At 53.5% G+C, this 27,045-nt stretch overlaps 11 protein-coding genes across 11 annotated transcripts; 5 read left to right on the top strand and 6 right to left on the bottom strand.

Annotated features, from left to right (window-relative positions):
* Positions 1 to 140: 140 nt before the first annotated feature.
* On the bottom strand, positions 141 to 5,115 carry PHYSODRAFT_348198 (hypothetical protein). The gene is made up of 4 exons (XM_009538620.1): positions 3,966 to 5,115; positions 907 to 1,497; positions 728 to 862; positions 141 to 522 (listed from the first exon to the last, which is right to left on the bottom strand). Exons 1-4 carry the CDS (start codon positions 5,109 to 5,111, stop codon positions 415 to 417), a joined length of 1,980 nt encoding a protein of 659 aa, XP_009536915.1. The 5' UTR covers positions 5,112 to 5,115; the 3' UTR covers positions 141 to 414.
* Positions 5,116 to 6,505: 1,390 nt separating this feature from the next.
* Positions 6,506 to 7,762, top strand: PHYSODRAFT_528474 (hypothetical protein; the record flags this gene model as incomplete). Its single annotated transcript, XM_009538619.1, has 2 exons — positions 6,506 to 7,399; positions 7,481 to 7,762. 2 exons carry the CDS (start codon positions 6,506 to 6,508, stop codon positions 7,760 to 7,762), a joined length of 1,176 nt encoding a protein of 391 aa, XP_009536914.1.
* Positions 7,763 to 7,803: 41 nt separating this feature from the next.
* PHYSODRAFT_565338 (hypothetical protein) lies at positions 7,804 to 8,983 on the bottom strand. The gene has a single exon (XM_009538618.1). The coding sequence runs from the start codon at positions 8,870 to 8,872 to the stop codon at positions 7,895 to 7,897; it is 978 nt and encodes a 325-aa protein (XP_009536913.1). The 5' UTR covers positions 8,873 to 8,983; the 3' UTR covers positions 7,804 to 7,894.
* Positions 8,984 to 9,888: 905 nt separating this feature from the next.
* PHYSODRAFT_340450 (hypothetical protein) lies at positions 9,889 to 11,325 on the top strand (the record flags this gene model as incomplete). Its single annotated transcript, XM_009538617.1, has 1 exon — positions 9,889 to 11,325. The coding sequence occupies one exon, from the start codon at positions 9,889 to 9,891 to the stop codon at positions 11,323 to 11,325; it is 1,437 nt and encodes a 478-aa protein (XP_009536912.1).
* A 145-nt stretch (positions 11,326 to 11,470) lies between these two features.
* PHYSODRAFT_528482 (hypothetical protein) lies at positions 11,471 to 11,899 on the bottom strand (the record flags this gene model as incomplete). The annotated part of the gene is made up of 1 exon (XM_009538616.1): positions 11,471 to 11,899. One exon carries the CDS (start codon positions 11,897 to 11,899, stop codon positions 11,471 to 11,473), a length of 429 nt encoding a protein of 142 aa, XP_009536911.1.
* Positions 11,900 to 12,179: 280 nt separating this feature from the next.
* On the top strand, positions 12,180 to 12,955 carry PHYSODRAFT_288879 (hypothetical protein). Its single transcript, XM_009538615.1, has 4 exons — positions 12,180 to 12,391; positions 12,477 to 12,565; positions 12,647 to 12,729; positions 12,815 to 12,955. Exons 1-4 carry the CDS (start codon positions 12,200 to 12,202, stop codon positions 12,877 to 12,879), a joined length of 429 nt encoding a protein of 142 aa, XP_009536910.1. The 5' UTR covers positions 12,180 to 12,199; the 3' UTR covers positions 12,880 to 12,955.
* A 710-nt stretch (positions 12,956 to 13,665) lies between these two features.
* Positions 13,666 to 14,201, top strand: PHYSODRAFT_529536 (hypothetical protein; the record flags this gene model as incomplete). Its single annotated transcript, XM_009538614.1, has 3 exons — positions 13,666 to 13,749; positions 13,828 to 14,026; positions 14,098 to 14,201. The coding sequence occupies 3 exons, from the start codon at positions 13,666 to 13,668 to the stop codon at positions 14,199 to 14,201; spliced, it is 387 nt and encodes a 128-aa protein (XP_009536909.1).
* Positions 14,202 to 14,602: 401 nt separating this feature from the next.
* On the bottom strand, positions 14,603 to 14,998 carry PHYSODRAFT_397414 (hypothetical protein; the record flags this gene model as incomplete). The annotated part of the gene is made up of 1 exon (XM_009538613.1): positions 14,603 to 14,998. A coding segment is annotated over one exon (396 nt), but the record flags the coding sequence as incomplete, so codon positions are not given.
* A 1,044-nt stretch (positions 14,999 to 16,042) lies between these two features.
* On the bottom strand, positions 16,043 to 16,705 carry PHYSODRAFT_528907 (hypothetical protein; the record flags this gene model as incomplete). Its single annotated transcript, XM_009538612.1, has 1 exon — positions 16,043 to 16,705. The coding sequence occupies one exon, from the start codon at positions 16,703 to 16,705 to the stop codon at positions 16,043 to 16,045; it is 663 nt and encodes a 220-aa protein (XP_009536907.1).
* A 2,621-nt stretch (positions 16,706 to 19,326) lies between these two features.
* Positions 19,327 to 20,009, bottom strand: PHYSODRAFT_306539 (hypothetical protein; the record flags this gene model as incomplete). The annotated part of the gene is made up of 2 exons (XM_009538611.1): positions 19,327 to 19,779; positions 19,809 to 20,009. 2 exons carry the CDS (start codon positions 20,007 to 20,009, stop codon positions 19,327 to 19,329), a joined length of 654 nt encoding a protein of 217 aa, XP_009536906.1.
* A 4,545-nt stretch (positions 20,010 to 24,554) lies between these two features.
* On the top strand, positions 24,555 to 25,040 carry PHYSODRAFT_262741 (hypothetical protein; the record flags this gene model as incomplete). Its single annotated transcript, XM_009538610.1, has 3 exons — positions 24,555 to 24,684; positions 24,734 to 24,823; positions 24,892 to 25,040. The coding sequence occupies 3 exons, from the start codon at positions 24,555 to 24,557 to the stop codon at positions 25,038 to 25,040; spliced, it is 369 nt and encodes a 122-aa protein (XP_009536905.1).
* Between the last annotated feature and the right edge of the window lie 2,005 nt (positions 25,041 to 27,045).

Genomic DNA, 27,045 nt, shown 5'->3' with positions numbered 1-27,045 from the left:
AATCCGTGGCTGTAATCCAGTATACGTGGCTTTCAGCCCACACTTTAAGGTTGCACGAAAGGCATTTAGCGCTTGGCATTTCTCAATTGTCTTCGTGGACACCAGGTGTCATGGCTCCGAGAAACCCTGCAATTCTTCTACTCAGCCTCGTCGTGCTGGTCGCAAACCACCCTGCTTCGGCTTGGTCCGGAACCGTGACGACGACAGCGGCGGCAAGTACACTTACCAGATCGATCAGTCACAAGAGTGCGTCAACCTGAGCTGCTTCAACGACCGCGCTACGTCCGCCAAGTGGAGCGACATTGTCAAGTGGGGCGCCTTCGACGGCGGCACTCGCATCGCCTTCTACACGGGGAAGGACTGCACGGGCACCGTGAAAGACTGAGACATCAAGCATCCGAACGGATTCCCCGGCTACTTTTTCCTCGACGGTATCGACAACGCCATTTCGTCCTTCATGATCTGGCAGTTCCACAAGAAAGCCGAGTCCACGACGTTGCCGTGTCCTTGGGACTTCCAGCGCTGCCTAGGGTAAAACCATCTTGATGATCGAAGGTTGCCGGAGTGATGAACGTTTACCAATACAACAATCTAAGCACCTAAAACAATAGCGTCTTCCTTAAACTCTACCCAGCCAGAATGCGACCAACCCACTGTGAAATTTGAGCCACCGTGTTTCGTGTGCCCTTGGGCTCCATCCTAAAGGTGTGCCCGTGAGGGATAACACGGTGCTGAGCGCTGGGAAGCGCAGCTGGTACTCCTGCATGAACTCGCTAGGCACCCACTCGTCCATTGTCGCGTACACGAACAGCATTTTGTTTGCGTGCTTCGACACCAACTCGCTGTCCAGCTCGACGGCATCCTTCATTCCATTTGCAGCTATGCCGAACATGATCATCAACACACTTGTTCCAGAAATCCCACAAACATCACGACCATCTCGTAGTTGTTGAACAGAGGCGTCAATTGTCTGCCCTTGGGGGACAGCGACCTGTGCATGATCATCGGCTGCAAGAGCACGAGTTTGTCAAGATGTTTAGGAAATCGTCGCTCAATATCCAGCAGCATATAGCTACAGATCGAGTGTCCAATGACCACCAGGCGCAGGTTCGGGGTTTCTTGTAGTCGCTGCTTGACGTAGAAATCTTTCTGGTCCAGCTGGTCCAGCAGGGAGAAATCCCTGTTATGGTTTTTCCAGGGCATCACGTGGTCTGCGTGCGAGAGACATCGGACTTCATGATGGCGTCCGTGCTGTTTGACAAACTGCTGCATCATCGGCAGATAGAAGTACGGATTTCCTGGGTTTCCTGAATTCACCAGCACCAACACCTCAGTAGTCTGGTCCTTCTCCTCTTGCTCGGGGTAATACGCTAGTGACAGCGCCTTTGTGTCATATCCGTTACGAGATTCCACTCGCTGATGGGGGATACGAGCTGTCTGGAAGATCGTCTCTTCCTCATCGCCATCTTCTTCGTCAGAGTCGGAGCCGGCGGTCAACTACCGAAACTGGGTTTGATCCTGGTGAAGTTGCTCCAACTGTGCTTGACGACGCTGGTACAGTAAACGAGCGACAGCAACTAGTGCGAGGAGCGGTGTCGAGAGGTCGTGCTTTTGGAGATCAGAGTGGAAAGACTCAAGCCAGACAATGCTGGCCTATTCGTCGACGAACATCGCGCGAAGCCGGTAGGAGACAACATCGTTGAATTGGTCAAGAAGTTCGTCTGCAAACTCAGACTGCACGTTTCCATGCCAGTCTTTCACGGAGTAATCTCGCATAATCTGTACACATTTAGCTACGAGCGGGGTGTGTACATTCAACATGGTATACATGATTGCTTCGAAGTACTAACTACGGCAGCCTTGCAATCGATCAGTTCACTGCGTTTAGCCAAGCGAACTTGAAGCTATAGTCATACCCTGCAAGAAAACGAAAACCTTCCGGTCATATAACGAACTAAGCAACATAAACTATTGTTTTAACATATCAGCGTGCTGAAGTGTCGTCTGGACATTGTAGAATAACCAGAATACAAGACTGGTTTGCACCCAGACAACTCGTTTTTCCAATGAAAAGGCTAGAAGCTGTGCTGGTGGAAGCTTCAGCATTCGCCCCAGAATTCCCATCAGACACAGCAGAGAAATTAACTGTAGGATGAAGTAGAGCATTACAGATCTGAGTGTTCGAGTAAGTTGATTTTGATCCATTCCTTCAAAAACAGCATAGAATTCTCGATTCGGCAACTGGTAAGTTGTAACCAGATAAACCGCTATATACAACGACAAACCACGGCGGAGTTTTGTTATTGCATAAACAAATTGTTGATACTAATAAATATGATAGCAGTATTGTACGTACAATAGACGAGGGGGATAATTACTTCGACGTAATTGATGAAAAGAAGGAATTGTACCATGTAGAGTACTTTCCGCAACTTGTGAACGTACTTGCGTCGCAGCGGTGTCTGGATGCAAGTAGAATTGCCTTTATCTGGAATGATTGTTGATTCGGGGCAAACGGTTCCTTTCGGTTTGGAACTTCCTTGAACTCCCATACTCGTAGCCGTCATAGCACTTGATACAGTTATGCATGCAGCTAAGGAGGCTCCCTGTTCTTCGGCTTCTAGCAGAACATTCACAAATTCCATCGTCGATAGACGCTGGGTACTTCTAGTACCACTTGGGCGGACTCTGCTGCTACCATTGACCCTTTCAATTTCATTCCTTGTCTCAGTCAAATCTTGATATTCGTGTATTAGATCACGTAGGGCAATAGATGTCACCAAGACGTCGATAAGCATGAGCACAATCGTGGTCCACACGGGCGGGGATTTCTGCATGCAGTACGATACAAAAAGAGCATTGTAAAACTCCGAGGTATAAACTACGATTTCAGGGGTATCATCTCGTAGATGGGCAGCTTGCCGAGCTATTCGCCCCAGAAGACTCCCCATCAATGTTTTCATGACTGGCAATAGCAATGCAAACGCTATCTGACTGCCACTCGAGAGCAGCGTAAAAATGTAGAAATACACCGGGTAAACCATAGCCATAAGTATGTAGCTTATCCAAAGTTTAAGCGTATCGATGACCATTTTCCGAAGTCCTTCACTGCTTCGAATTGCTTTTGTCCAAGTCCAAGTTAGTAGAACGATAGTTTCCACGAGCCAAATGGGTGAGACCGCCACAATCGAAAACGGTAGGGGAAATCCAACAGCTCCAGCCAGCGCGCGAATTATACTGACTGTGATCCCCGCCGATACCGTCGATACCACTAGGTAGGGATGGTAATGAGTGGCACGCAGACGCGGAATTGAAGGATAGCCGCGAAGTTCAGCACAAAATACGTAAGTAGTTCACGAAGCCAGAACGCTTTGTTGACTGCTATCCCTTCGGAAGGTTTGGCAAGTGGGAGTACATCAACCAGAGTAGGCACTACCAAACACGGAACTGGCGATACCATCAAAATCACAACTGATCGGAGCGAGCTGGCATTCCTGCAGTACTCTGCTAGACAAGTGATCCGTGGTGTTGAATAGGCACCGTTCAATTCCACCTGCAAAGATGCCCATGTCGAGATAACGTGCTGCCACAGGGACTTGATAAAGTTGAGACTCCGATCACGATTGCAGCGGGGCATGACAATGGAACTGCGGCGCCGGAATCACCAATTGAGGAGTCGACACCAGATAAAAATAAAATGGAACTTTCGGAAAACCAGACAACGGGTTAACACAACTGCCGATATCATTAACCTACGGCAGCCTGAATACGATAATTCTAACCAGGTAAACTGAAGCAGACACGTCAAGTAGATTCGGCTACTACCTCTGAATGCAAAACGTCGCTTTAACTCGACTTCAATACAGCCCCATAAAACAAGAAAAAAAATGCAACCTGTTAGATATGCAGAAAAGTACAAACCCGAACTGGCAAGCCTACGCTGCTGATGCATCAACATCGCGCACCTGCTTGGCATCGAGCACATCACCAACCCACTGCGAGATGTGTGCCGCCATGTCGCGCGTGCCGTTCGTCTCCATCATAAAGGCGTGCGCTTGGGGCACAACACGGTGCTGCGAATTCGGGAAGCGCACCTGATACTCCTGCATGAACTCGGCGGGCACCCACTCGTCCACCGTTGAGTACACAAACAGGGTCTTGTCCTCGAACTTCTTGATTAGTTCTCCGTCCAGCTCTGTGACGTCCTTCATCTCGTCCGCCGCCATCCCCAGCACATTGCGCATGACGGTCGAGTTCACGAGCGACAGCGACGCGAGCTGCAGCGTCTCGGAGGTCTTGGACCCCACTACACGACGCACGATCCATCGACGCAGTCCCGTCGGCACCAAGTACTCCACCGCTCCAACAAGTGTCACTCCACGCTCGTAGTGGTTGAACAGCGGCATCATCTGCTTGCCCTTGGGGGACAGCGCCATGTGCATGATGGTGGGCTGCATGAGCACCAGCTTGGCAATGTGCTGCGGGAACCTCCTGGCCACGTCCAGGGCGAAGTAGCTGCCGATCGAGTGCCCAATGACCACAAGACGCAGCGTCGGGTCGTCCCGTAGTCTCTGACTGAGGTAGAACGCCTTGTGCTCCAGCTGCTCCTTGAGCGAGTAGGCTCGCCCGTCGTTCTTCCACGGCATGAAGTGGCTGGCGTGCGACAGGCAGCGCACTTCGTGGCGTCTGCCGTGCTTCCTGACGATCTCCTGCATCAGCGGCAGGTAGTAGAACGGGACTCCGGGGTTGCCGGGGATCACGAGCACCAGAACGTTGTCGCCTTCCTCCTCCTGCGTCTTCTCCATGGGGTAGTACACCAGCGACTGGGCCTGTGATCCGTCCTCATCCACGACGTGCCACTCCTCGGCTGGAGCGGCGATGGGGCTGGGGGACGCGGCCTCGTCGTGCTTGCGCGGGTCGAACTCGGTGGTCAATTGGCGACTGAGTGCGCGGTGCAGACGCAGCTGGTGCAGGTGGCCGCGACGCCGGTGGTACACGAAGCGAGCCAGCGCCAGGGCCAAGATGGGCGCCAGGACGCGGTGGCGCTGGGCCTGCAGCTTGAGGCTCTCCAGGAAGCTCGCCACATGGGGGGGCAGCGACGGAGACGCCATGGCTGCTTGGAGGGCGGATCCTCAAGTGAATGGCGCACTTGGAGCGGCTGACGTACGTTGGATGTATTACGAAACATCGTGTTCATTGGTTAAAATATAGCTAGGCTGTGATTGGAGGAAAATGGATTTGTGTCGACTCGACTGACAAGTTCAAGCTCGCATTAGTCATGACGTCGGCGGAGGAGGAGGACGTCTGGGGTGCCGCTGCGTCGCGGCCTACAGAGTCGCGCCGCGCAGGGTTGGAGGCGCTGATGATGGAGGAGGTTGTGGCTTCTATCCGTCTGCTGAACGCGGTGTCTGGGGAGATTCTGGGGGATGAGAACCATGAGGAGCAAGAAGGTGTGGCACAAGCCATGACGCGCGTGCTGGGCTGGCTCCACGCGCAGATTGCGACGCCGCCGCTGCACACTGAGGCGTTGTACCAGGCTGTGGAGGAAGAGAAGAAGGAGACGGAGCTGTCCGCGTTGAAAGAACTCTCGCAGGTGTTTTTGTATTGGCACAAGCAGCAGCGGACGATGAGCTGGAGACTGTGGATGCTGTGGGTGGAGTTGGGCTGTTCTCTCGACGTTCTGCGGTGCTGCAAGGCGTCTGAGGCGAAGACGAAGAGTTTTTCAAGTGTTGTGATGAATGCGCAGCCCCCGCGCGGTTTCCCGACATCAGAGACGCATTGCAACAAGGAAAAGCAGGTGGCCTTCAGTTGCGAGCTGTGGGAGGCGGTGGTGGCCAAGCCGCTGCATGGAGCTCCAGCTGGAGTTGTTGGTGACGTTTCAGGAAAGCTAGTTGAGCTGTATCTGCACTGGATGACTGCTGCTATGCGAGGATATGAGGTTGCGTTCATTGCGAACGTGGCAGCACCGCTGCGTGCTCATCTTCGTGGATCGAGCAACTCGCCTCTGGTGGATGCATGGTTAAAGTTTGCAAATTTCAAGATGGGGCCTAAGAGTATCGCGAAGGATGCTGCGGGTGTGGCTACTACAGTGATGATTTTAAGTGCCTTAACTTCAGCGCATAGGGCGCCAGAAGTAATGGGGTACCTGGAGTCGCTGGGCGACGTAGTGATTGACGAGCTGTCGCGTGGAGTGTTTCCTCAGCCGCATATCCCCGTTGCTATTGCTGTTATGGCGCTGGGCCTTGCAGCTCTCGATGATGCTCGACTGTCCAGTGCTCAAGGGACTCAACTGCAAGGAGGAAGCACGACGCTTCTGTGTCAGTTTGCTCTGCTGCGGCTACTTAATTTGCCGCTATTGTCTTCGCGCTTGAAGTCATGTGACGATGCGACCATATTTGACTATCAAGTGGAAGTTCGTCGAAGAGTACAAGTCTTAACTGCGGAGCCATCCCATGCTGTCCTCCTGGAGCACTCACTTCGAATGACGGAAGCGTGCATCGAGGAAATGGTCGGCTTTTTCCAGACTTCGCTCGGGGCACACCTCTCTCTCGTTGAAGCTGCTCAGTCTGTGCTTCCGGCAGAGCTCTTCCGCTCGAGGATGTTAACCAAGCTCCAGTCGACAGTTGACCGCGCAGCCCAAGATGAAAGTCTGCTGATGTCTGTGTCCGAGATTGTAGCGTTCCTCAAACAGTTCTACGGGGGCGTAGCGCCGATCTTGGAGGTTTTGTCGACTAGTCACCTTGTCCGGGCATTTCTCGCGCTTTCCCGGGTAGAGTTTGCGCGCGAGGTGTGTGCTTCAGCAGCTGCGAATGCCCCGATGCAAACTGTCACACAACGGTTGGAGCAGGCGTTGGAGCAGACGGCAGCGTCGCCTGAAGCGATCTTCGCACCAGTCTTGCGCTCTCTTGCGATGCACTCGATGACTGCGAACGCCGCTATCCCTACTGAGGTCGATATCATTGCTGGATGCCAGGCGTTGGCTGTGGGCCTTGTCATGCAGCGCAAGCTTCGCGTGTTGCTCTTCCAGTGCGCGTCTCTAATTGACGATGCGCTATCAGTGGTCTTTTCGGGGCTCTACAACGTGTTTGAACCGGTGGACGCCTTCGCGCACCGGTTTCTCGGAGTTTGCCTCACGCACCTGGCGCAGTTCACCCCGCTGTTTACAGTCTTCCCCCACTACTTACAAGTCACGCTCGCTGCGTACCCAGCCAACGCATCTCGCCAAGCGCTCACCAAAGCCTGCGGCGCCATCTTCGGCTCACTGTTCTACTCGGAGGCTCTCAGAATGCCGATAGGAGGTGACAGTGAAATTACGGAGACGGCGCAGCGCTTGGTCCTGTGGGCAGTCCGCAAGTGCTGCGAGCGGAGCTCCGAGCTACTGACCGAGGAGGCCAAGCGCGTTACTGAAGCTGCACCAGTTGATAGTTCAAAGACCAAGTCTGGAGAAAAGCCTAGTGCCAAGGATGCGGCTACAAGCGAGACGGATGGATTGTACCTCGCAGGACTGGTCTTCGAGCTGATGAAGATGACGCCGATGAATATCCTGCAGGCGAGTGCAATGGAAGCGGAGCGGCTTTTGGCTCGCTGGAGGAGCAACCCTCGGATTCTGCGCGAGTTGAAGAGCGCGCTATTTGCTCGGATCTCTCAAAACTGCGAAGCTGAGAAGCGAGCGTGGTTCGCCGCCTGGTACATCGAGGTCGACAGACTCTATCCAGTCGAACCTGAATCGGCCGCCAAGCCCATGACGTCGTCTCGCCTATAGGGAAAATGGTACTGCGAAGCGAAAAGGAGTTGGTAAAAAGTGAGTTTTTCAAGTTATTTGAATTGTTGTTCGCCTACGGGTGGGTAGATAAATGGATGCTCGAGGTACGCAAAACGTAGTTCTTCCATCTACTTACAGCCGCTTGTCGCCGTCCCACTTGTAGAATCCCTCGCCAGTCTTGCGTCCCAGCTTGCCCTCGGCCACCTTCTTGCGAACGATCTCGGGCACGAAGAAGGCCGGCTCGTTCGGGTGGTCGCGCACCCAGCCCTCGAGGATGAAGAGGGTCGTGTCGAGACCCACGTAGTCCGCCAGCGTGATGGGCCCCATGGGGTGTCCGGCGCCGAACTGCATGCTGACGTCGATGTCCTCCTTGGAGGCGTCTCCGCGCTCGTAGAGCGAGATGGCCTGCGCCAGGTAGGGCACCAGCAGCCTGTTGACGATGAAGCCGGGCGTGTCCTTGCAGCTCACGGGGTGCTTGCCGATGTCCAGCACCCACTGCTTGCAGGCGTCGAAGATCTTGGGGTCCGTGGCGTCCGTGCGCACGACCTCCACGAGCTTCATGAGCTGCACGGGGTTGAAGAAGTGCAGGCCCACGACCTGCGACGCGCGGCCCGAGGAGCCGGCGAAGTCCGAGATGGCCAGCGACGATGTGTTGGACGCCAGGATGGCCGAGGGCTTGGCCACCTTGCCCAGGTTGGCGTAGAACTCCTTCTTGACCTCGACGTTCTCCACGATGGCCTCGATCACGAGGTCGCAGTCCGCGAGCCCGTCCAGCTCCGTCGTGGGCGTGATGCGCGCCAGCGTGGCGGCGGCCTGCTCGTCCGCCTGCTGCTGCGTGAGCGTGCCCTTCTTGACGCCGCGGCTCAGCAGCTTGGCCAGCGAGCCCTCGATGCGCTTCATGCCGCTCTCGAGGCCCTTGGGGTTGGCGTCCAGCGCCACCACGTCGAAGCCCGCGCTCGCCGCGGTCTGCGCGATGCCGTGGCCCATGAGGCCGAGCCCCACCATGCCCACCTTCTGGATCTTGACGTCGCCCGCGGACGTGGCCAGCGCGCGCGCCAGCAGCAGCGACGGCGCGGCGCGGGGCAGCGAGCGGAGCATGGGGCGCAGCATGGCGGTAGTCTTCGGGGTGTGGATAGAAGAGCTCTCGGTGCGGCGCAGTCGGAGGATCGTCGAGTGACGCGCTTCAAACGGGGTGTTTACGAAGCGGACCCGACGTGGGAGAGATCTTCAACCACGATCGGATTCGAGAGGGATTGACGTCGCCGGCGTCATTTGCGTTTGAAATACATGAGGCCTGCATCGAATAGAGGACCCTGTTAGCCGTTTGTTGTGCACGAAGCGATCGTCGTTACTCCGAGTGAGATTTCCTCGGAGCAGGGCTGCAGTCAGCAGTTGCAGTATTTAGACGATCATTGAGTGAGATAGCCTCACGCGGTGAGCCTCAGCGAGTGTTTTTGTAATTGAGAATCTCAATTTGAGATTAAGACGGCGTCGCTTGTTGCACCGGAATGAAAGTGGCTGGACTCATCTCACCGTTCTTATTCGGCCGGGGGAGCGGCTTCAACATGTTCAGCTTTGCTCACCTACGAACACTGGAGCCGCAGCTCTGATAGCGCCAGTGGGCGATGCAAGCGAGTGAGTTTGTCGCCCATGAATCAGCGAGGCGCGCAAATCGCGAGTCGGCGACGCCGCCGGCTCCACACCGCGCAGCAAAGCGCGGCGCAATGCCGGCAAGACCGCAGTGCCAGTCTTTGGCCGCAGACCTTCATTCCGGCCTCGTGCAGAGCGCTGCAACTCGACCAACCAAAGTTAAACTTTGAAAGAAAAAGCATCGCCGAGTTCATGCCATCACCACGGCGACAGGAGCAGGAAAAATCGTGACCGCTGCGGCTGCTGCAGGCTGCAGCTGTGCTCGCCACATTGCTTGCCATGCCGATCTCCGCGGGCTTTCTCCGACCTCCTCCCTTTGCCAGCCGTGTCCTCAGCTGTGTGCGTCCGTCCATCCTCCATTCCTGAATCAGCTTTCGCAGGGTCCAGTGACGTATCTTCGTCCACGAGCGGTCATTTCGGCAAAGTCTCCGCTCCCAGCAAGCAAGTAGTTCCTCGCCCGGTCGCACGACGTCGCCATGGCCGCCAACGAGAACACGTACCTGCTGACGCGCAGCCTCAGCGGCGAGTGGGACGGCGACCACATGGCGGTGAAGCCCTACAGCCCGGCCGTGACGCTGGCCATGGCGCTCAACTACATCATCGGCACGGGCTGCTTCGGCCTGCCCTACGCCTTCATGGAGGCGGGCATCGGCCTCAGCCTTACGCTCATGATCGTCGGCGTCATCGGCTCGCTGCTCACCATGAACTACACGCTCGAGTCGCTGGCGCGCGCCGAGGGCGTGTGCGCGGCCACGGGCGGCGGCGTGCCGCGCCACCAGATCACGTACCGCAAGTTCGAGTTCGCCACCATCGCCGAGATGTTCGTGGGGCGGTGGGGCAAGGCCGCCGTGCAGCTGGTCATGGGCTCGTACTGCATCGGCTCGCTCTGGTCGTACGCGTCCGTGTTCTCGTCGTCCACGGCCTCGCTCTTCTTCTCGTACGTGCTGGGCGAGTCGTGCGACGTCTACGGCGACGCGCCGTCCAGCGGCTGCCTGGACGGCTACTACGTGTTCATGGCCATCTTCTCGGCCATCGTGCTGTCTATGGTGCTCATGGACATCAGCGACCAGGCGCTCGTGCAGAAGTTCCTGTCCGTGTACCGCATCGTGGCCTTCGCGCTCATGCTGATTACCATGCTGGTCAAGGTGCTGAGCGACGGTGGCGACCTGGTGGCCGCGCGCTACTCCGCCATTGGGCTGGTGAACTGGGGGAACTTCGGCAAGGGCTTCGGACCCACGCTGCTGGCGCTCAACTGTCAGTACAACATGCCGGACGCGCTGCAGCCGCTGAACCCCAAGTCCAAGGCGCGCTTCGTGGCGTTCGCGGCTCTGTTGATTGCTGGTGTCTGCTACCTGCTGGTGGGACTGCTCGGTGCGCTGGCGTTCGACAAGATCAACCCGTTGGCGACGTTGATGTGGAGCTCGTACACGGGCTGCGGCAACGGATGGGAGGAGTGCGGGCACGCCAACCCCGTGGGTATCATCGTGCAGCTCATTATCCTGCTCTTCCCGGTCGTGAACGTCGTGTCGGCGTACCCGATGGTCGGTGTTACTGTGGGCGACAACATGCTCATGTCGTTCCCGTCGCACCTCACGACGCGCTTTGGCGAGAGCATCACGCGCAGCTTGTGCCGCCTGTCGGTGGCTGTGCCGCCCATTCTGTTCGCCATCGTGTTCAAGCGCCTGGACTTCATCTTCGCCATTGCTGGACTGTTCGGATTCCTGCTGGGACTGACGATTCCGTGCTGGTTCCAGGTCATTGGCAGCCGCTACTGCCAGCGCGTGTGGGGATTCCCTGGCGCAGCGATCACCGAGTTCACGGAGCCTATCGTGAGCTCCGTCCCCTTCGCGAGCACTTTCCTGGCCCTGACATTCGTCATCACGGCCGTCGCTATTGCTACGCTCAACGCATGAGGTGTGGCAAACCGTGGTGTAGCACCCTACAGATAGAGACCGACAGGGATATACATCACGCGTTCAATTGATAATAGTGCAATCTAAGTGAAAACGATTCCATTACTCTGATGAAGCCTCCGGACCGAAGCACGTAGCTGGGAACTCAGCTCGTTCCCCACGGGCAGGGCGTGGCGATGCCGTTCGAGATCTTCTTGCCGTACTCCCACACGATGAACGAGGACACTGCGTCGTTGATTTTATCGAGAGTGAAGTCCATCGGGTAGTTGTCCTTCTTGCCGTTGATGACTCCGTTGGTCGGCCAGTCTCGACTGTCCCCAGTGCAGTCCTTGCCGGTGAAGAAGGCGATGCGTGCCTTGCCGTCGAAGCTGCCGACTGTCGGCAGGCCGTCCCACTTGACTGACGAGGCTCTGTTGTCCCAGCAAGCCAGGTTGTAGCACCGGTGCGTCTTCGAGATGCCCCACTCGTACTTGGAGCCTTTGAACTCGACGTCCTGGTAGAACGTCACGGTGCCGTACCAAGCCGACACGGAGTTGACGAGGAGCAGCAAAGTGGACAGTGTGAGGAAATGCATGTCGTTAGATGCGAAGCGCAAGTTGAGAACTGAGCGTGACGAGCATCGCTTGCAGTGTGCACGTTATCGCCTCATCAGAGGCCATGCTTGATTTACTACAGTGCAGTGCAGTTCCACGGATCCAAACGACATACCTATCCTGTAAGTTGCAGTTCATGTAGCCATCTTCAGTCGATGTAGCCATCCTCAGTTGGTGTAGCCATCTTCTGTTTACGGAGCATTCCTGATACGTTTATAGAGCACATTTCACCACACCCCTAAAAAGTCATGGCCGACAACGTGAAGGATGAGCTGGCTGCGATGCAGCTCGGCGAGAGCGAGGACGTGACGATGGCGGACGTCGACGCGGCCGACGCGGGTGTGATCACACTGGATAAGGTGTCGCTGCTGCAGGAAAGCGTGGACAAGATGGCGCTGAGCATGTTCAACGCGCTGCGGCTGCTGCCGGCCGCCACTGGAGACGACACCAAGAAGCAGGAGACCAAGGACGCGGTGCGGCTCTGAAGCTGCGAATTAGCAGGGATATTGTAGCGCTTAAGTGGCTAATTCGGTGGTGTGCTGGGCCTACATTTGGCAGATTACGACGCTGGCGAACGACGTCCTGAAGATGGTGCAGGAGACCGACGCGCTCATCGACGACCTGCCGGGGCTCGACAAGACCGAAGCGTGAGTTTTTAGTGTACTGTAGTTGAAGTGTGATAGGACTTTGAGCTGGATCTGATGAAGTGGTGGTGTTCTGTGCTTCAGTGAGCAAATGGAGGAGCTGCGACGACTGCAGATCCAGAGCGAGGAGGAGGCCCAGACGCTGCGTCAAGTGGCCGAGGAAGCAGGTGCGTTGATCCGAGGCATACTTGTAAGACTGCGACAGTGAGTTAGGCTGATGATTGCTGTGGTGGTGGCCCATTGTCGTTGCAGAGCGGTGGATGGATCGCGCGCGCGACTCGCTGCGCGTCATTTCTGAGACGCGTCTGCGTCGATGAGCTTTATAGAATATGGACGACGCAAAGGTCAATCTGCTCGTCTGCATTACGATGGAAGAGCCTAGTTAGATGCGAGAAAGAAAAAAAGGTTGCTATCGATCGCAGTCTGCTGGGCGTACGCAGGTGCCCATGCCGACGTCATCTCTTTCCTGATTGGTCAGTAACCCCAAATAACAGAATCCGATTCGCGGAAAAGACTCTTTTTCGCTTTGTCAAGTCATTTAGCACTGTTCCCGGCAGGAAGTGAGGACCATGGCCGATATCTACGGCGGCCGCGTGCTCGCAGGAGAAGACAGCGAGGAGGACGAGGATGAGGAAGGTGGGCGACAAACCTTACAACATACTGCCAATTCTGCGTGCTTTAATGCCTAATTTCCCGTCTTTTTCACTGCAGAAATGAGTTTCCAGTTCAATGGCTTCGGCTCGCAGACGTCCCCAGCAGCTCCACGCTTTGCTGTGCCCACGGTCGTTGCACCGCCTGCAGGGGCAGAGGGTGAGGAGGACGAGGAGAGTGAGGAAGACGGTGGAGACGAAGAACTGCAGCTGAAGCTGGAGGGGAAGGCGCCGCCGGTGGAGAAGCAGGTGACGGGGGAAGAAGATGAAGAAGATGAGGACGAGGAGGACGAGGAGCAGGAGAACGAACCACCAGAGACGCCTACGCCGGTAGCAAGTGAGGCGCCAAAAGCGCCAGAAGTTAAGAAGATTGCAGAGGTGGTTGCTGGGAAGACGGAGGAGCCGCAGCAGAAGCTGTGGCAGGTGGACGAGAATGTCAACGGCATCGAGGTCATGAGCAACGCGTTCGTCGATACCGTGCAGCCCTCGCTGGACGCAACGATCCATCGGATAGCGGAGTTAAAGGAGAGTCAGCAGGTAAGACTGAGGTGGTTGTGTTGTGGCGCGTGTTAATTGCTGCTGACGCGCGAGTTTCAATGTGTGTGACTGCCGCAGCGCCTGCTCAAGTTACTGACGGAGCAGAACGCTGGAATCAAGTCCAACAAGCAGCTAGAGGACGCGGCCGTGGTGCTGGAAAAGTTGCCGTTTTATGTCAAGAAGCTGCAGGGCGTCAAGATGGCCATGCAAGAAATTTCAGTCAGCACGGAGAAGATGAAGCGCCGTGCCGAGGGGCTCCGGATCGACGCCCAGTCCTGTACGTTTAAAATTGATTTGAGATGTGGTCATGCTCAAGCTAACCTGGTGTTGTGCGTGCATCTTTTGCAGATGCAATCAAGAAAGAGAACAAGCGGGATGCGCAGTCGCAGTGGAACAAGTTATACGCTGCGAAGAGCGCACCGAGTCCAGGTGCACCTCCTGCCCAGTCTTAGGTAGCGTGTCAGTGGAGCTAGAGCATGAATGGCGAAGCGGACAATATAACTGCGTGCCAATAGACCATCGTGCTATGCTGCCCGCGCATTGATCCTTACCGAGGTGAAGCTCTAGAGCTTGTACAAGTCTACCCGTTCGCGCTCCAACCGTCGCGACATGGCTACACCTTTGCCCATCGTCAAGATAGCCATCTAACCACAGCGCATGCGCCACGTACTTCCCCTCCGCAAGCGGCATCAAAGCTCGTTTACCCGCAGTGCAAAGCCAAAAAAAATGTCATATTTAGTATATCCCGGCCCCGAAACATTCGGCGACACCTCGGCGCGCTGTCAGCCACTCACTCGCCCACTCGTGTGCTCCGCGTGTCTTGTCTGTCTTGGCAGCCGGCCCCGCCGCCTTACTGGTACTTGAAGTAGAGCGCGGCGAAGGCCACCACGGCCGCCAGCACGGCGTACAGGGGGCCGTTCTGGCCGCTGATGTCCTGTCGGCCGCTGGCCGAGGTCTTGGAGCCGCCGGCGGCCGCGGCCTTGGCGGGCTTCTCCTGCTTGACGTCGCCCTTGATCTTGCCGATCTCGTACTGCTTGAGCTGCGCACGCGCGTCGTTCGAGTGGCCGATGTCCTCGAACTCGTCGGTGGCGTCCTGGCCGGCCACGTCCACCATGATCTCCGGGCCGCCCGGGTGGTCGTCCAGGAAGGCCGTCACGTCGTACACCTTGCGGATGCCCTCGTCGCGGATGACCATCCAGCAGTCCTCCGCCGTGTTGTGCGGGGCCACGTCCTCCAGCGTGAACTCCTTCACGGGCGTCGCCTCGGCGGCGGGGGCGGCGGCGGTGGTCTCGGCCATGGTCTCTATGTGTGGGAGGGTGGGGACGGGGATTCCGAGGGTTGGTGCGTAGCTGCTCGCGCAGAAATGATGAAATGGGAGGACCGCGCGAAGTGCCCGTCCACACCAGCTGTACACAGGTTAATATAGAAATATTTCTGAGTTGGCGGCAGCCTTGTCACTACTTTTTCGTATGGCGTGAAATCAGAAACGGATCGGGATTCGCGGGTTTCTGTAGATATAGAAATCCTAAGAATCAATCAGAACGACGCTGTCCAAGCATCCCACGAGCTGAGCGGGAGCACTGCTCGCGGGAACAAGCACGAGCAGCTAAAACCTCATGAGCGCGCTCGCTGATCTGTAGCTGCTCACATGAAATCGATTTAAAGGGGGGAGCGCGAATCAAAGCTCCACACATTAATTGGATAATAATAAATTTACTTTAAGAAATTGTGCCTAACTTGCACTCAGAGCAGTTGTTCATGCTGATGGGGGTATCATCGGCTTCTGTAGTTACTGTAGCTGACGGCCAAACCCGTATCAGTATTATGGGGCACCTCTGTTGAGTGTGATGCTGCCACAAAGCTGAGCCATTTTAGCCTATCAGTTCACTCCTCAAACGAGCTGCTCGTTGGGGTCGTACTTATCCGAGGGAGCAGCAGAACCCAGCTCGTGATTTGAAGTGAGCGGGCTGCATTTCGCTCGCTCATGCCCGATGCTTGACGCTGTTCGTCGGTCACAGAAATCGTCACACTTATTCGCTAAGTACGATTCCCACTAAGTTCGATTAGCTGCCGAGCAGGCGGCCCCCAGTAATGGCACAAACAACCTTTTGCTGCCGAAGGCAGACCCCCCTTGCGATGTACCGCAAAAGCCTGATAGATTTAGCACACTGAAAGATTTGGCAGGGATGACCTCGCCTGTATTAAGAGCTGACCAATCAGTGCACACCTAATGTATTAACCCACCTTGTTTTGAAACGATGTGGTTCACATACACTATGTACCTACACAACTACTAGACCGAAGAGCTTGGCGGCGGCCCGAACGGAAAGAACGGACCGGCCTCTACGAACGAGGCCCGGATGGTTGCTGCCGTGATAGTTCCAAGCGCGTGCATGGAGCGCTGGAACATGTCGTAGCGGCGTTCCCAGTTCTTGCGTGGCGGTGGGCGGTGCGTGTACAGCGCGGTGTAACGGGCTGTTAGACTGCTTTTGAAAGGAGACATGACTCCCACATCTAGCGGCTGAGCCACAGAGGTACAACCTGCAGGGACGTACACAGTGTAGGTGCCCATTTCTGCAAGCCGTTGCCGCACGGCAGCACATTTGTGCACTTTAAGGCCGTCCAGGATGAGGACGGTCGGTCCGCTCACCTCAAACTGCCACACCTTTTCGATCCACTCAAGCATGACACGCTCGTCAAACCACGCCTTCGTTTGACACGAAAACGTAGCGACGCCCGGCTCACAGTAGGTCGACACTTCGGCGTACACGTCATTGTCGGGCTCGCCCGCAAACACGAAGTGCGGTGGCAGCATGCGGCCATCCGTGTATGCGAGCAGCGCGACGGTGCAACGGTAGCTGCCCTGGCCACCTCCAACAGCAGGGACGCGAGTTACCCCGACGAAGTCCACCGTTGTCTTCGATCCCACGTCGCAGTAGACCGCAGTCTGGTCCATATTGTAGAGTACATAGGGCGGCGGCGTCGACGTGGCAGCATCCACAAAGTGGTCAGTCAGCACCTTGGTCACCTCGCACGCGAACGCATCGCGCAGCGCTATCAGCTCCCGCAGCTTCTTGCGGCCAGAGTGCGAGATGCGCCTAATAGTGAGTCCATTTCGCCGCATGAACTTGCTGCACCACGATTTACGTGCGGTGGCTGTTTTGCTGTCGAGGAAGCCCGGCAAAATCACCATACAGTGCGCAATGATGCAATCCATCGACACGGCCCGCTCTTCACGCCTCTCGTCCTTGATCCAGCCCCGTAGTTCTTCCTCGACACATGCAGATGGCGAGACGCGGCCACTACCACCTACAGTCAGCTTCTTAGATCGCTTCTTGTCTTCAACAGCCGCCTTCATGGAGGCATAATGGTGCTCTCAGTACTGTAGCGTAGGACGCGAAAAGTCTCGGCCAGTGCAAAAGGCCACTCAGGTTTCACCCGATGCAGCGAAGTCCTCGACGGTCTTGATCTTGAATTCGATGGTATGGGCGAGCTTAATGCGATGCGGAGGCATTTTGCCAATGGGCCGAATGCTCTTTCCCCAGATTTATCTACCTTCTTTTGAAATGCGCTCACATCCAACCACCTCTATACGCAACTTTGATTGGCCAATGAGCGACAACCTTGACTTTCTGAAAGACTTGGCACCCGGCAAAACTGCTTTAGTGAAGGGTGCCAAATCTATCAGGCTTTTGCGGGAACGGGGGCGATAAGATCACCCCCGTTCGGATCACCGCGTTATAGCATAGCGATAGGTAGCTGGGCCTGCCCTACTACTTAGTATAATGGTAAGGTAGCGAGGTTGGTTCATATAAACACATTGTAAGCCATAGCAGCGCATAGTTAGTTATAGCAGCATGCAGTCAGCGGCATGCACGTATAGTTAGCCATAGCAGCACGCAGAAAGTGATAGGAGCACGTAGTAAGTGATAGCAGCAACGTTGTAAGTGGTAGCAGTGCGAGTACATGTAGCGCAAGGTGAGCTGAAGGTGGTTAAGTATTAACAAGGAGCCGAGCTTATTTCACTATAGTAAAACTACAGGGACAAATTAATTACAACTACCGCGTACTTGGCTCTCAACGTGATAAACATCCTTCGAAGCATCTGCTATTGCTAAAAGGGGTTCATGTGTGTGTGAATAAGGTGTATTTAGGTTACTTACACTACGCTGGTATTTATTCTTCCTACCGCGCCATGCTGAACCTGAATTCCCTTCCGTTCTCTGTATAGCATTGGAGATCGGGATACAGGCTAAAGGCTAAAAGTGGTTCATGCATCGATAGCTTATGTTATGTGTCGGTATGTAGTATAATGAGATCTGAATAGTAGACGCTGACATTCAATGAGCTGGAGTTCTATGATAGATAACCTTGGATGCGCTCTACCTGTATGCTAAACGCTGGAAACGGAACTTGCATAGTGCAACGTGTACTTCATAGATACGAAATGCAAAGTCGTTACTTTCAATGTCTTAGCGGCTGTGGTGCAGGTGGTGCGCTAATGTGCTTATGTACTCCGCTTAGACTAATACTTCAATAAAAATAAATTTTGATGAAGCCACATTATCGCAGCCCGAAGTTGAATACATTTATGGATCATATAAATGCCGAAACGATCCCGATATGTATATGTTCACGATGTTTTAATAAGAACGAAGCACTAACGATATGCTAAGGAGAGGCATTGCGAAGCGTGGATTGTTATTTAGGCTTATAGCCTTGATACATAATGTAAAGGCTATACTCTTGGACCAACTAACAGAAACCATGGCAGAGTGATACACTTGGTAAAATAACACGTATACAGACTTATGAGAGCACACTAAACACGAGCTGTTCTAAATGCAGATACTTTGCAGTTTGGGTTGAATACCTGCGACGATTTGGACATGGTTTACAACACAGTACCGTGCGATAGAAAATATATTATCTTGCAAGTGCATCTACTTATAGTAACACTGACGTGATGAAGCTGATACCAGCCACTTTTAACCATACTAAGAGTACTCCCAACATACAAACACCTTCTTACGTGCATACAATCCAAATTAATGACATTTGACTGAAAAACAGCCCACCGGAGCGAAATGGAGGTGGGCGGCCCTCACTACTACGACTAACCTAAACTTACCGCCGCGTAGCGTCGGCTAGAGACATGCAATTCCCACGTGGCTGCAAGCACAGGTTGCAGTCATATGGCGGCACCACCGCTTTCTGGCTGGTGCAACGCGAGGGGCAACAGCTTCCCCCCGCTCACGGCGTTGGCTCCCTCGCAATGCATCGCATTGCAGTGCAGTGCAGCGCCTGTAAGCAGAGCGAGATACCGAGACGATGCCAGGGTGGCCGAGGCCAATCAGGTGTTTCGACGACCGTCGTGCAATATGTGACACGCACGTCGCCTTTCAAACACGTCATGTGCAACTTCGATCGAGGAGGGGCTTCGTGAATGATACGTTCGCGATCGTTCGTGCGATCGCGAACGAATCGGGCCAAATAGTCGATAGGCAATTGACAAGCTTTATTCACGAGCTCCTACGGTGCAGACTGAAGGGTTGGTGGGTTTCTCCTTTCACCAATTCAGTGGGCGATTTTTACCAAACCGTCGCCAGCATCTACAAAACGAGGCGGGCGAAGCGGGACGTGCCTGATGTCGGCGGCCGGAGGCTTGACATGCGGGAACATTTTGTAGAATGCCTTCACCCAGAACGAATCCATTGACGCGGAAGGTTTGACAAGAGTCCTCTCTTCATTCTCAACCACTTTTGCAGATGGCGAAAGTTCTTCGTCACTCGAGTCGGTGTCTTCGACGTTGCTGAAGTCGAGGCCATCGGCATCGTTAACCTTTGATTTCTCGGTCCACCGGGTTCCGCTCCGTAGCGACGGGTTGGTAACGGGCTCTACTGCGGTTGTTTTGGTTTCGATAGCAGCATCGGCGGAGAGGGACGTGCTGAGCAGCACGACGCCGGCCGCTAGCGTGACGATACCGATACGCATGCGCGTTTCTTGGCGAGTGAGATGGACTTGATGGCGCTAGATGGTAAAAGTGAATTTGGACTGACTGTCCCGCAGAACATCCAAGAGCAGGCAAGAGCAACTGTACCGTTAGCGGTGGGAATCGCCCCATAATCAATCACCAGCGTAAACGAGATCGTTCGTCCAGAAGCCAGTCTGTTTGGAAACAGACTCTCGAAATACCGGTACCTTTTGCCAAAGTGTTTACAGAAAGCCTGGCATAAAATGGCGAGTGAAAATGAAAGCATTTTGTAGACTGATAGAACTCCTCAGCCGAACTTCTGGTCGGTTAACGGTACCCTTCAATTTTTTTTACCGCAACCATGACCGCGGGCATGGACAACTATTATAGCCACGACCGTGGATGTCCTATATTCATGCGGATGAAGGTAGCGTACGTCAATTTTTCTCCGCTCCCGACTCGATTCTCGGAAGGTTTTCAAAATTTTCAATTGCGATACGAAGCAGTCGCAGCATTGACCACTTGATACTTGACGGGAGGGAACTATATATTACATGTCATAAACGGATTTGGTCATGCTCTTTGGTCACGCCATCTTGTGATTGTTGAAGTCATCTACGCTGCCTGTCCTGCCTGGCGAGACCTCAAATCTGCTTTAGACGTGTCGTGTTGCATGCAAGCATCATGTTCAGATGCTTCGAAGCTGCCATCTTCGCCAAGGGTGCGGTTTTTCAACTAGCCACATAATAATTTTCGACTAGCCACTTTTATGACTACGGTTCCGACTAGCCACTCGTTACGCTCAATACTCATAAAGTCGACCGTGGCCCCAGGATGAATTATCGTCTGGGGTCAGAATTGACAAATGGTGCAAAAAATATCTCCACTTGAGTGCCCCCAAAATGACCAAACCATTTCCAAAATATCACCCCGGTCAGATATGAAATGGCCGGTCATTTTTTAGAATCGCTCATCTCCTGCTATTTCTATCCTACAACAGCCGGGTCAGAACCGTGGGTCGAACACGGTTGCCAGCTGACCCGCCTGTGACCTGACGGCTTGAAGTTGTTGGTAGCGACCTGGAGCGCGAAGTCTTGACAAACGTCGTCCTCTCCTTCTTCCAGGAAAACTTAATTTCCGTCTTCGCCGGAAATACCGAGAAATGGCTAGTCCACGCCAAAATTCGTGAAATCCACAATACCATTACCGTGTTATCGTTGAGTGTATTGCCCCAGAGCTTATTATTATAATAGCTTACCTATGACCTGAGCACCATTGTATTATTATATAATATTATGTTCTATTGGCGATGCCTATTATTACTTCAAGAAAAATATCCGTCTTTATTATCCGTCTATATGGACGGTACGATGTGCTATTGTGAAAACCGCTTCATTTGCCTATTTTGCTCGTAAATCGATTGGTTAGCACTATGATTTAGCTCGATCGATTTGTAAATCGATCGCGCCCTGCGATGCATATGCGAGTGGATGTGCAGATTAGTAAGGCCCTGGTTTCTCCGTCGGTGTCTGGGTCTGGGGATAAAATGCAAGCGAGCCTATTGGCTAATCTCAAATCTCCATCGAGATTTGTCGGGAGAGTTAGCACTCAGCCAAGCATGTGGCAAGGCTACGTACGCGATTGTAAAATTGAATATCGTGCTGAGAATTGATCTAGGTTTTACAGCTTGTGATACTAATCAGCTCGTCACATCTAATACGCATCTGGGGATATTATCCTCCATTTATTCTCACCCCCAAGGGGGTGGGAATTATATGCAAATCCTGGGGTTTTCCTGGTTGGGCCCCAGATATCCCCAGACCCACGGAGAAACCAGGGCCTTAGGCGATCGTTTTATGGAAGCCAAGTCGATATAGCCGCGCTTGGAGCAGAATGCCCACCTTTTACTGGGCAATCGAGCAGTCAAGTGATGCATCTAGATCACGATCGATTTCAGCCCTAATTTGTACTCTGATTAATTAGGCAGATGAGATCTAATAATTCTCACAATAACATGTATTATTGAACTGGCCCCTCGCATAGATACACAAAAGATCTTATCTTTGTTGTACATCGAAGACTGCAGCTCCAGAGGCTTCGAGTGTTCTTCCTAACTGCTTTAATAACTATGGCATTTACGAATTGTAGTCACAACTCTGTATTGGTTCGCGATCATATGTAGCAGCGATCACACTACTAGGAAAGTCTGGCATAGTTGTGACCTTTTTAACTCGCAATTCAAGGACAATACGAGGAACCTCCTCAGGAATCGCCTCGGGCGAGATACACTAATGATCGCGCCGATGCGCTCAATAAGCAATGCTGCGTCAAGTAGTTAAACGATTTGAAGGGTTGTGGACGAAAGGGGGGGCGATTCACTCACCCTAGGACATTGATAATTCGATAAGGGTATCCAAACCTGATAAAGCAATCTAAACAGCAAATAAATAACTGCTGCTAGCATTGATTCTATTAGAGAGGAGACAAAACCAGGTAAACCTGGAATGCGGCATCTACTCTAAGCGTAGCATTGATCGACGAGCGCGTCAGCGCGAGCATCAAGAAGCACGACGCAGGGGTTTGAAGGCAGACCTCGCTACCCATGAATAGATTTTCAGCATAAAGTTGTTGCGTGACGAAAGTGGCAACACCAGGTCAGCCTTCGCTTGGCAACTATAGCCCCACTGACACATGCGCCAGCATTATCATCGCTCTTCTGCTGTAATCTAGTCTTCTAACCTATCTAAGGCGTTACCAGCAAACTTAGCAAAGATAGCATTACTTGTCGAGCGCAACGGCGCGATCATCCGTGCGACGCATTCACAATACCACTTTTGACTATCTGGTAGTCATTCTATCCCGACCACGTGGTCGGGATACACCATTTCAAGGTCAAATTGAGAAAAACTACAATCAAAACGAGAAACCGTACAATCAAAACAAGAAAACCTCTATGATTACGTGAAGCTCAGAAAATATATCCTTTAGCAACTCATAAAATATTATTTATGTCGCATTTGGACACTCTATGCGACACTGATCGGAGCCTCTGGAAAGCAATAGCCAGGACAGCAAATCCTATTTTGTTATCTTCTCGTTTTGATTGGAGATTTTCTTGATCGTTCAGATTCTCAATTTGAGGTTGAAATGGTGTAAGTGCTCCCAAGAACTAGACCGAATTTCTAAAGAGTACAGATATCAATAGATTCGTCTGCGTCTCAAGAAGCTCGCTCTTGTGTAAGTAATCATATTCACTTTTCGGCGTCCCAAATGGTCAAAATATACATGTAACGTAAATTCCCGAATAATACCCCTTACCCGGCAAATTCGGAAGTGAGTTGGAGTGTTGAGGGGCTGACGAAGGGCGCCGTTATTGACTTGGTGTTTATGAGTTTATGGGTATGCCGTACTGTATTCATCCCGTCGTGATTCCCGCTGTTGGTCAGCGGTTTCGTGACACAGCCTTGAACTGTGCCTGCCGACCGAGCGTCGCATTGTTCGAAACCATACGGCTCCAAGAATGATGGGGATTTAGACATGACCATCATTTCTAATGCACTTATCACTGTCTCGATACTGTATGTACCCTCACTTCCGACATCGGTTTTTCTATCGGATTTAAAGGGGGATTGTATTTGCTTGGGTTTATGCTGTATTTTGGCTCATAGAGGTCAAGCTCATCATGGTCGCAGATGCATTGAGAGGCAAGACTACATGTATGGATAGCACCAGCAGTGCGAGACGAGTTTAGCGCACATCGTACCGCAGATTACCTCACTCCATTGCATTGGCGTTAGCTGGTCTTTGTAGGCCTTCTCCAAAAGCTCCGTCCGTGGGCGGCTGCAGGCTCAGCGCCCCGAACACGACTCAGCTCCAGCCCCAGTAGCATGGGCTAAGATATAGCGCAGGTACTTCGCGCCTGAGCGCTCCGTTTCGCTGCACGAGGCACTGTCGGCGCACGTGCTGGACGCGTCCACAGGACGTACGTTTCCTGGATGGCGTCGAGCAGCTTTTTCCTATCCGCGGCGGCGCTGCTCTTCGCCTTCGTCCCGCGAGAGGTCTACCAGGAGCTGGCGGGGTGCCACACCCAGCAGTAGCAGCAGCAGCGCAGAATTCTTCTTGCGTCATCGCCGTGTCTTCATCATGCTTCTTCACACTTGCCCCCGATGCTCCTCACTGCTGCCTGCCAAAATGTGAAATGAATGGTTTTGGCGCGAAAACCTCGTAACGATCATAATATATTAGCTAGGTCTTCTGCAACCTTATCAATATAAACACATTAAATCTCAGAAGTAATAAGGAGTATTAGGTGTCGGAAGTGAGGGTACCTACAATAATTGCTAGATTCCGGACCGGAATCCGTAAACCTGTCAAACCTGCAATAGAGACACACAGGCGACACATAAAATTACTTGCGCCAATCTGCGCCCACTTATTCATTCCGGACGGCAGCGGATAGTGTGATATTTGCACTTACGTAATGTTATATTTCTCTCAATCTTTCTTTGGAGTGGCGCAGGATGCAATGGAGGGCAGTTAAGCTCGCCGCGGCGGCACGACGGGCAGCCTGCAGCCGTGCCCGAGCAAACGGAGGATGTGTCGCGTACATTGAGTGGAAGGAGCGGCGGGCCGGCGCTGTCGGACGCCAGCGCGGCGCCTAACTTGTGGGCATGAGCGACCGCGGTACGGTGCGCTGATAAGTGGCGGTTACATCTTCGTCAAGACTTACGACGCGCACCCAACCGCGCCTACACCAACAATATTCAAGACAACTGGCCTATATCCGCTCGCGCTGTGCTCGGCGGCGTCCAGCTCGGCGTACGCGGCGAAGATGAGCTCTCCGGGCGGGCCGGAAGTGGACCAAGAGTCGCCGGAGCGCCTGGCGGTGGTGCTGTACGCACTAGCGACGGGGAGGAGATGCAAGAACGCGTGCATCGCCGACTCGGGCAAGAGGGAACGGCGTGGGATCAGCAGGCGCAGACGCGCGGGCAGCGCGAGGACGAGCTACAGTTCAAGTGGTGCGGGAGGAGAGCGCTTCGGGCGAGACTTTGACTGCGGGGCCCCTGGATGTAGTGCAGCAGGAGCAGGAGGACGTCGAAGGTGATGAAGCTGGAGGAGGAGCAGGCGGGTGCAGAATGAAGACTTAGAGGCAGCCGACCGCGTTGCAGCAGGTGCTGCGGAGGCTGCGGTGCAGACGGAAGACCACATCCCCGAGGAGACGACGAAGGAGAAGCCCGAGAAGGCCGCGACGAAGGAAGAGGCTCTTGCGACAGCAGCAAGGCGGCCGGCTTGTCCGCGGATGCCAACGGCGCTGTGAATGTCTTGGGTACGGCTGGGCGTGCCGCCCGCTTGAAGCGATGTCCGCCGACCAAGACGACGGAGTCGATGCCGACCAAGGTGGCGAGCGCAGTGACCAGCGAGTACGTGAGCGGTGACGCGACCCGCAGCGCGCTACTACACCTGGACGCCCACTGAACGAGCGGCAAGGGAGCAACCTCGACCCCAATGAGAAGATGGAGCATTTAATTTCGTCAAGCGCGAGAGCAAGACCAAGGACCTGGGGCGGCACTTAGCGCGAACACGCAGCTGCAGGACGGCCAAGCGCAGTGTAGCTAGTACCAGTAGACATCAAGCCCTTGATTGTTTGATTGTTTATCGATCAAGATTGCTACATATTCTTTCATTTATTTACTTGACCATTCTGTCTTTCATTTACATTACTACCGCGCTTGCTGGGTTGTTGGAGTCGGCCTTGACCTTCCAGCTACAGTGTCGAGCAGCTTGGGCAAGTCTGGAAGTGGCTACATCCGGCAGGTTTTGCTCTTATCGAATAAGTACGAGAAACATCTTTAGTTTTGTATGGTTACTTTATTTGCGCGAAGAAGAAAATTCCGGACGATTCCAGAAATAAGTTGGAACGAAATAAACCTAACCCTAATGAGCGACGATTGGATGAAAATAGGTCACAAATGATAAGAAACAAATCGCTGGTTGGCTACAGCGAGGTGGCAAGCTTATCATAGGGGTCGGGTTTCCGGCCAAATACTACTTATCCTACAGTAATGGCCCTCTTCAGCAAACGCTGGAAGATAGTTCGCGGTTCCAGGGAAAATTGCCTTCAGCATGCTCATTTTTACCTGAAACCGCGAAAAATGTTCCAAGATTACCTCGTTTTAGTGACAAAGTTTCAGCTCTGGGGCTCCCTGAAGCTTGGAACTTTTTAATCGAATAGAAGGTCGTGTGGGCCACACCACCAAGGATGGCGTAGCCGTGCATGCAGCGGAGACAGCTCAGCTCGACTGAGGGCGTAATAACAGCATCACGAACTCTGGGCTGCTTGTCGAAGGCAATCCTTACTTGGCAGTGACCACTAGGCAGTGGGAACGTCTCTCTCCTTCTCTCCTCTCTCGCTGATGGCGTTCATGCCGCACGCCGGCGCTCGCGTGGCCAACGAACGCGTGGGAAAGTGGAACCGAGGGAGGGCACTGCAAAATTTTATGTACAGAATGAATGTTGTAAAAGTGTGCGGTTCCAGGTGAATTTACCTGAAGTGCCTCGAAAAACCGCATCTTGGAACTTTTACCAGGTTTCAGGTTCCAAATTTGCTGAAGAGGGCCAATGTGTCGCTCCTGAAACCTCAATTCAAATTTGGTCATGTGGATAAGTAAACCATGTATGTCCCTTCTTTTCGGGTTGGTTGGACCCAGTTGACTATATTTGTCCGAAGTGGATCGACGAGCGAAGCCACAAGTGCATTTTGGTTCAAGCGGCCTCAAGCGCTATCATATAGCCTTTCACGGAGATTCTGCAGTCGTGAGTTTCGTGACAGGTATATTGAGTTGGAATTGTGATTATGTCGCGGTGTATGCTCTCTGCTGTAGGAGAAAACTATGCGTAGAGATCAGTGTAAAAAGGCAATTTGGTTATGAATCTCTGGCGGATGGTAGCTCTGACACAAAGGCTCATTTGACCAAAAGCACAACGCCCCGGGAGCGACCCAATGTCGACGTTACACCTTTAGGGCTACCGGTATAGAGTATCCAACTATACGGTTTCAACCGTATCTGTATGTTGCGCGAGGACGTACGGTTATCGGTGTACATACTTCATATTTGATGTAAAACAGGCATGATACATAATACCCTGCGAGCGAAGCGAACCGATCCCCAAGCGCAAGCGCGGTAGCTTTTTTTTGTTCTTCAGATACATGGGGTTGTTTGGGTACGCATTGACCGTGAGTAGGACCGTATTGTTTTAAGCTCTATTGCTGTACGATTTTTATTGAAGATGCGCGGAATATCCTACATAACTCCCCAGGGAGA

Source organism: Phytophthora sojae (genome assembly GCF_000149755.1).
Source record: "Phytophthora sojae unplaced genomic scaffold PHYSOscaffold_12, whole genome shotgun sequence".
Classification (NCBI taxonomy): Eukaryota; Oomycota; class Peronosporomycetes; order Peronosporales; family Peronosporaceae; genus Phytophthora; species Phytophthora sojae.
Note: the sequence above shows the minus strand (reverse complement) of the source record. Positions and strands in the feature narration are given on the sequence as shown.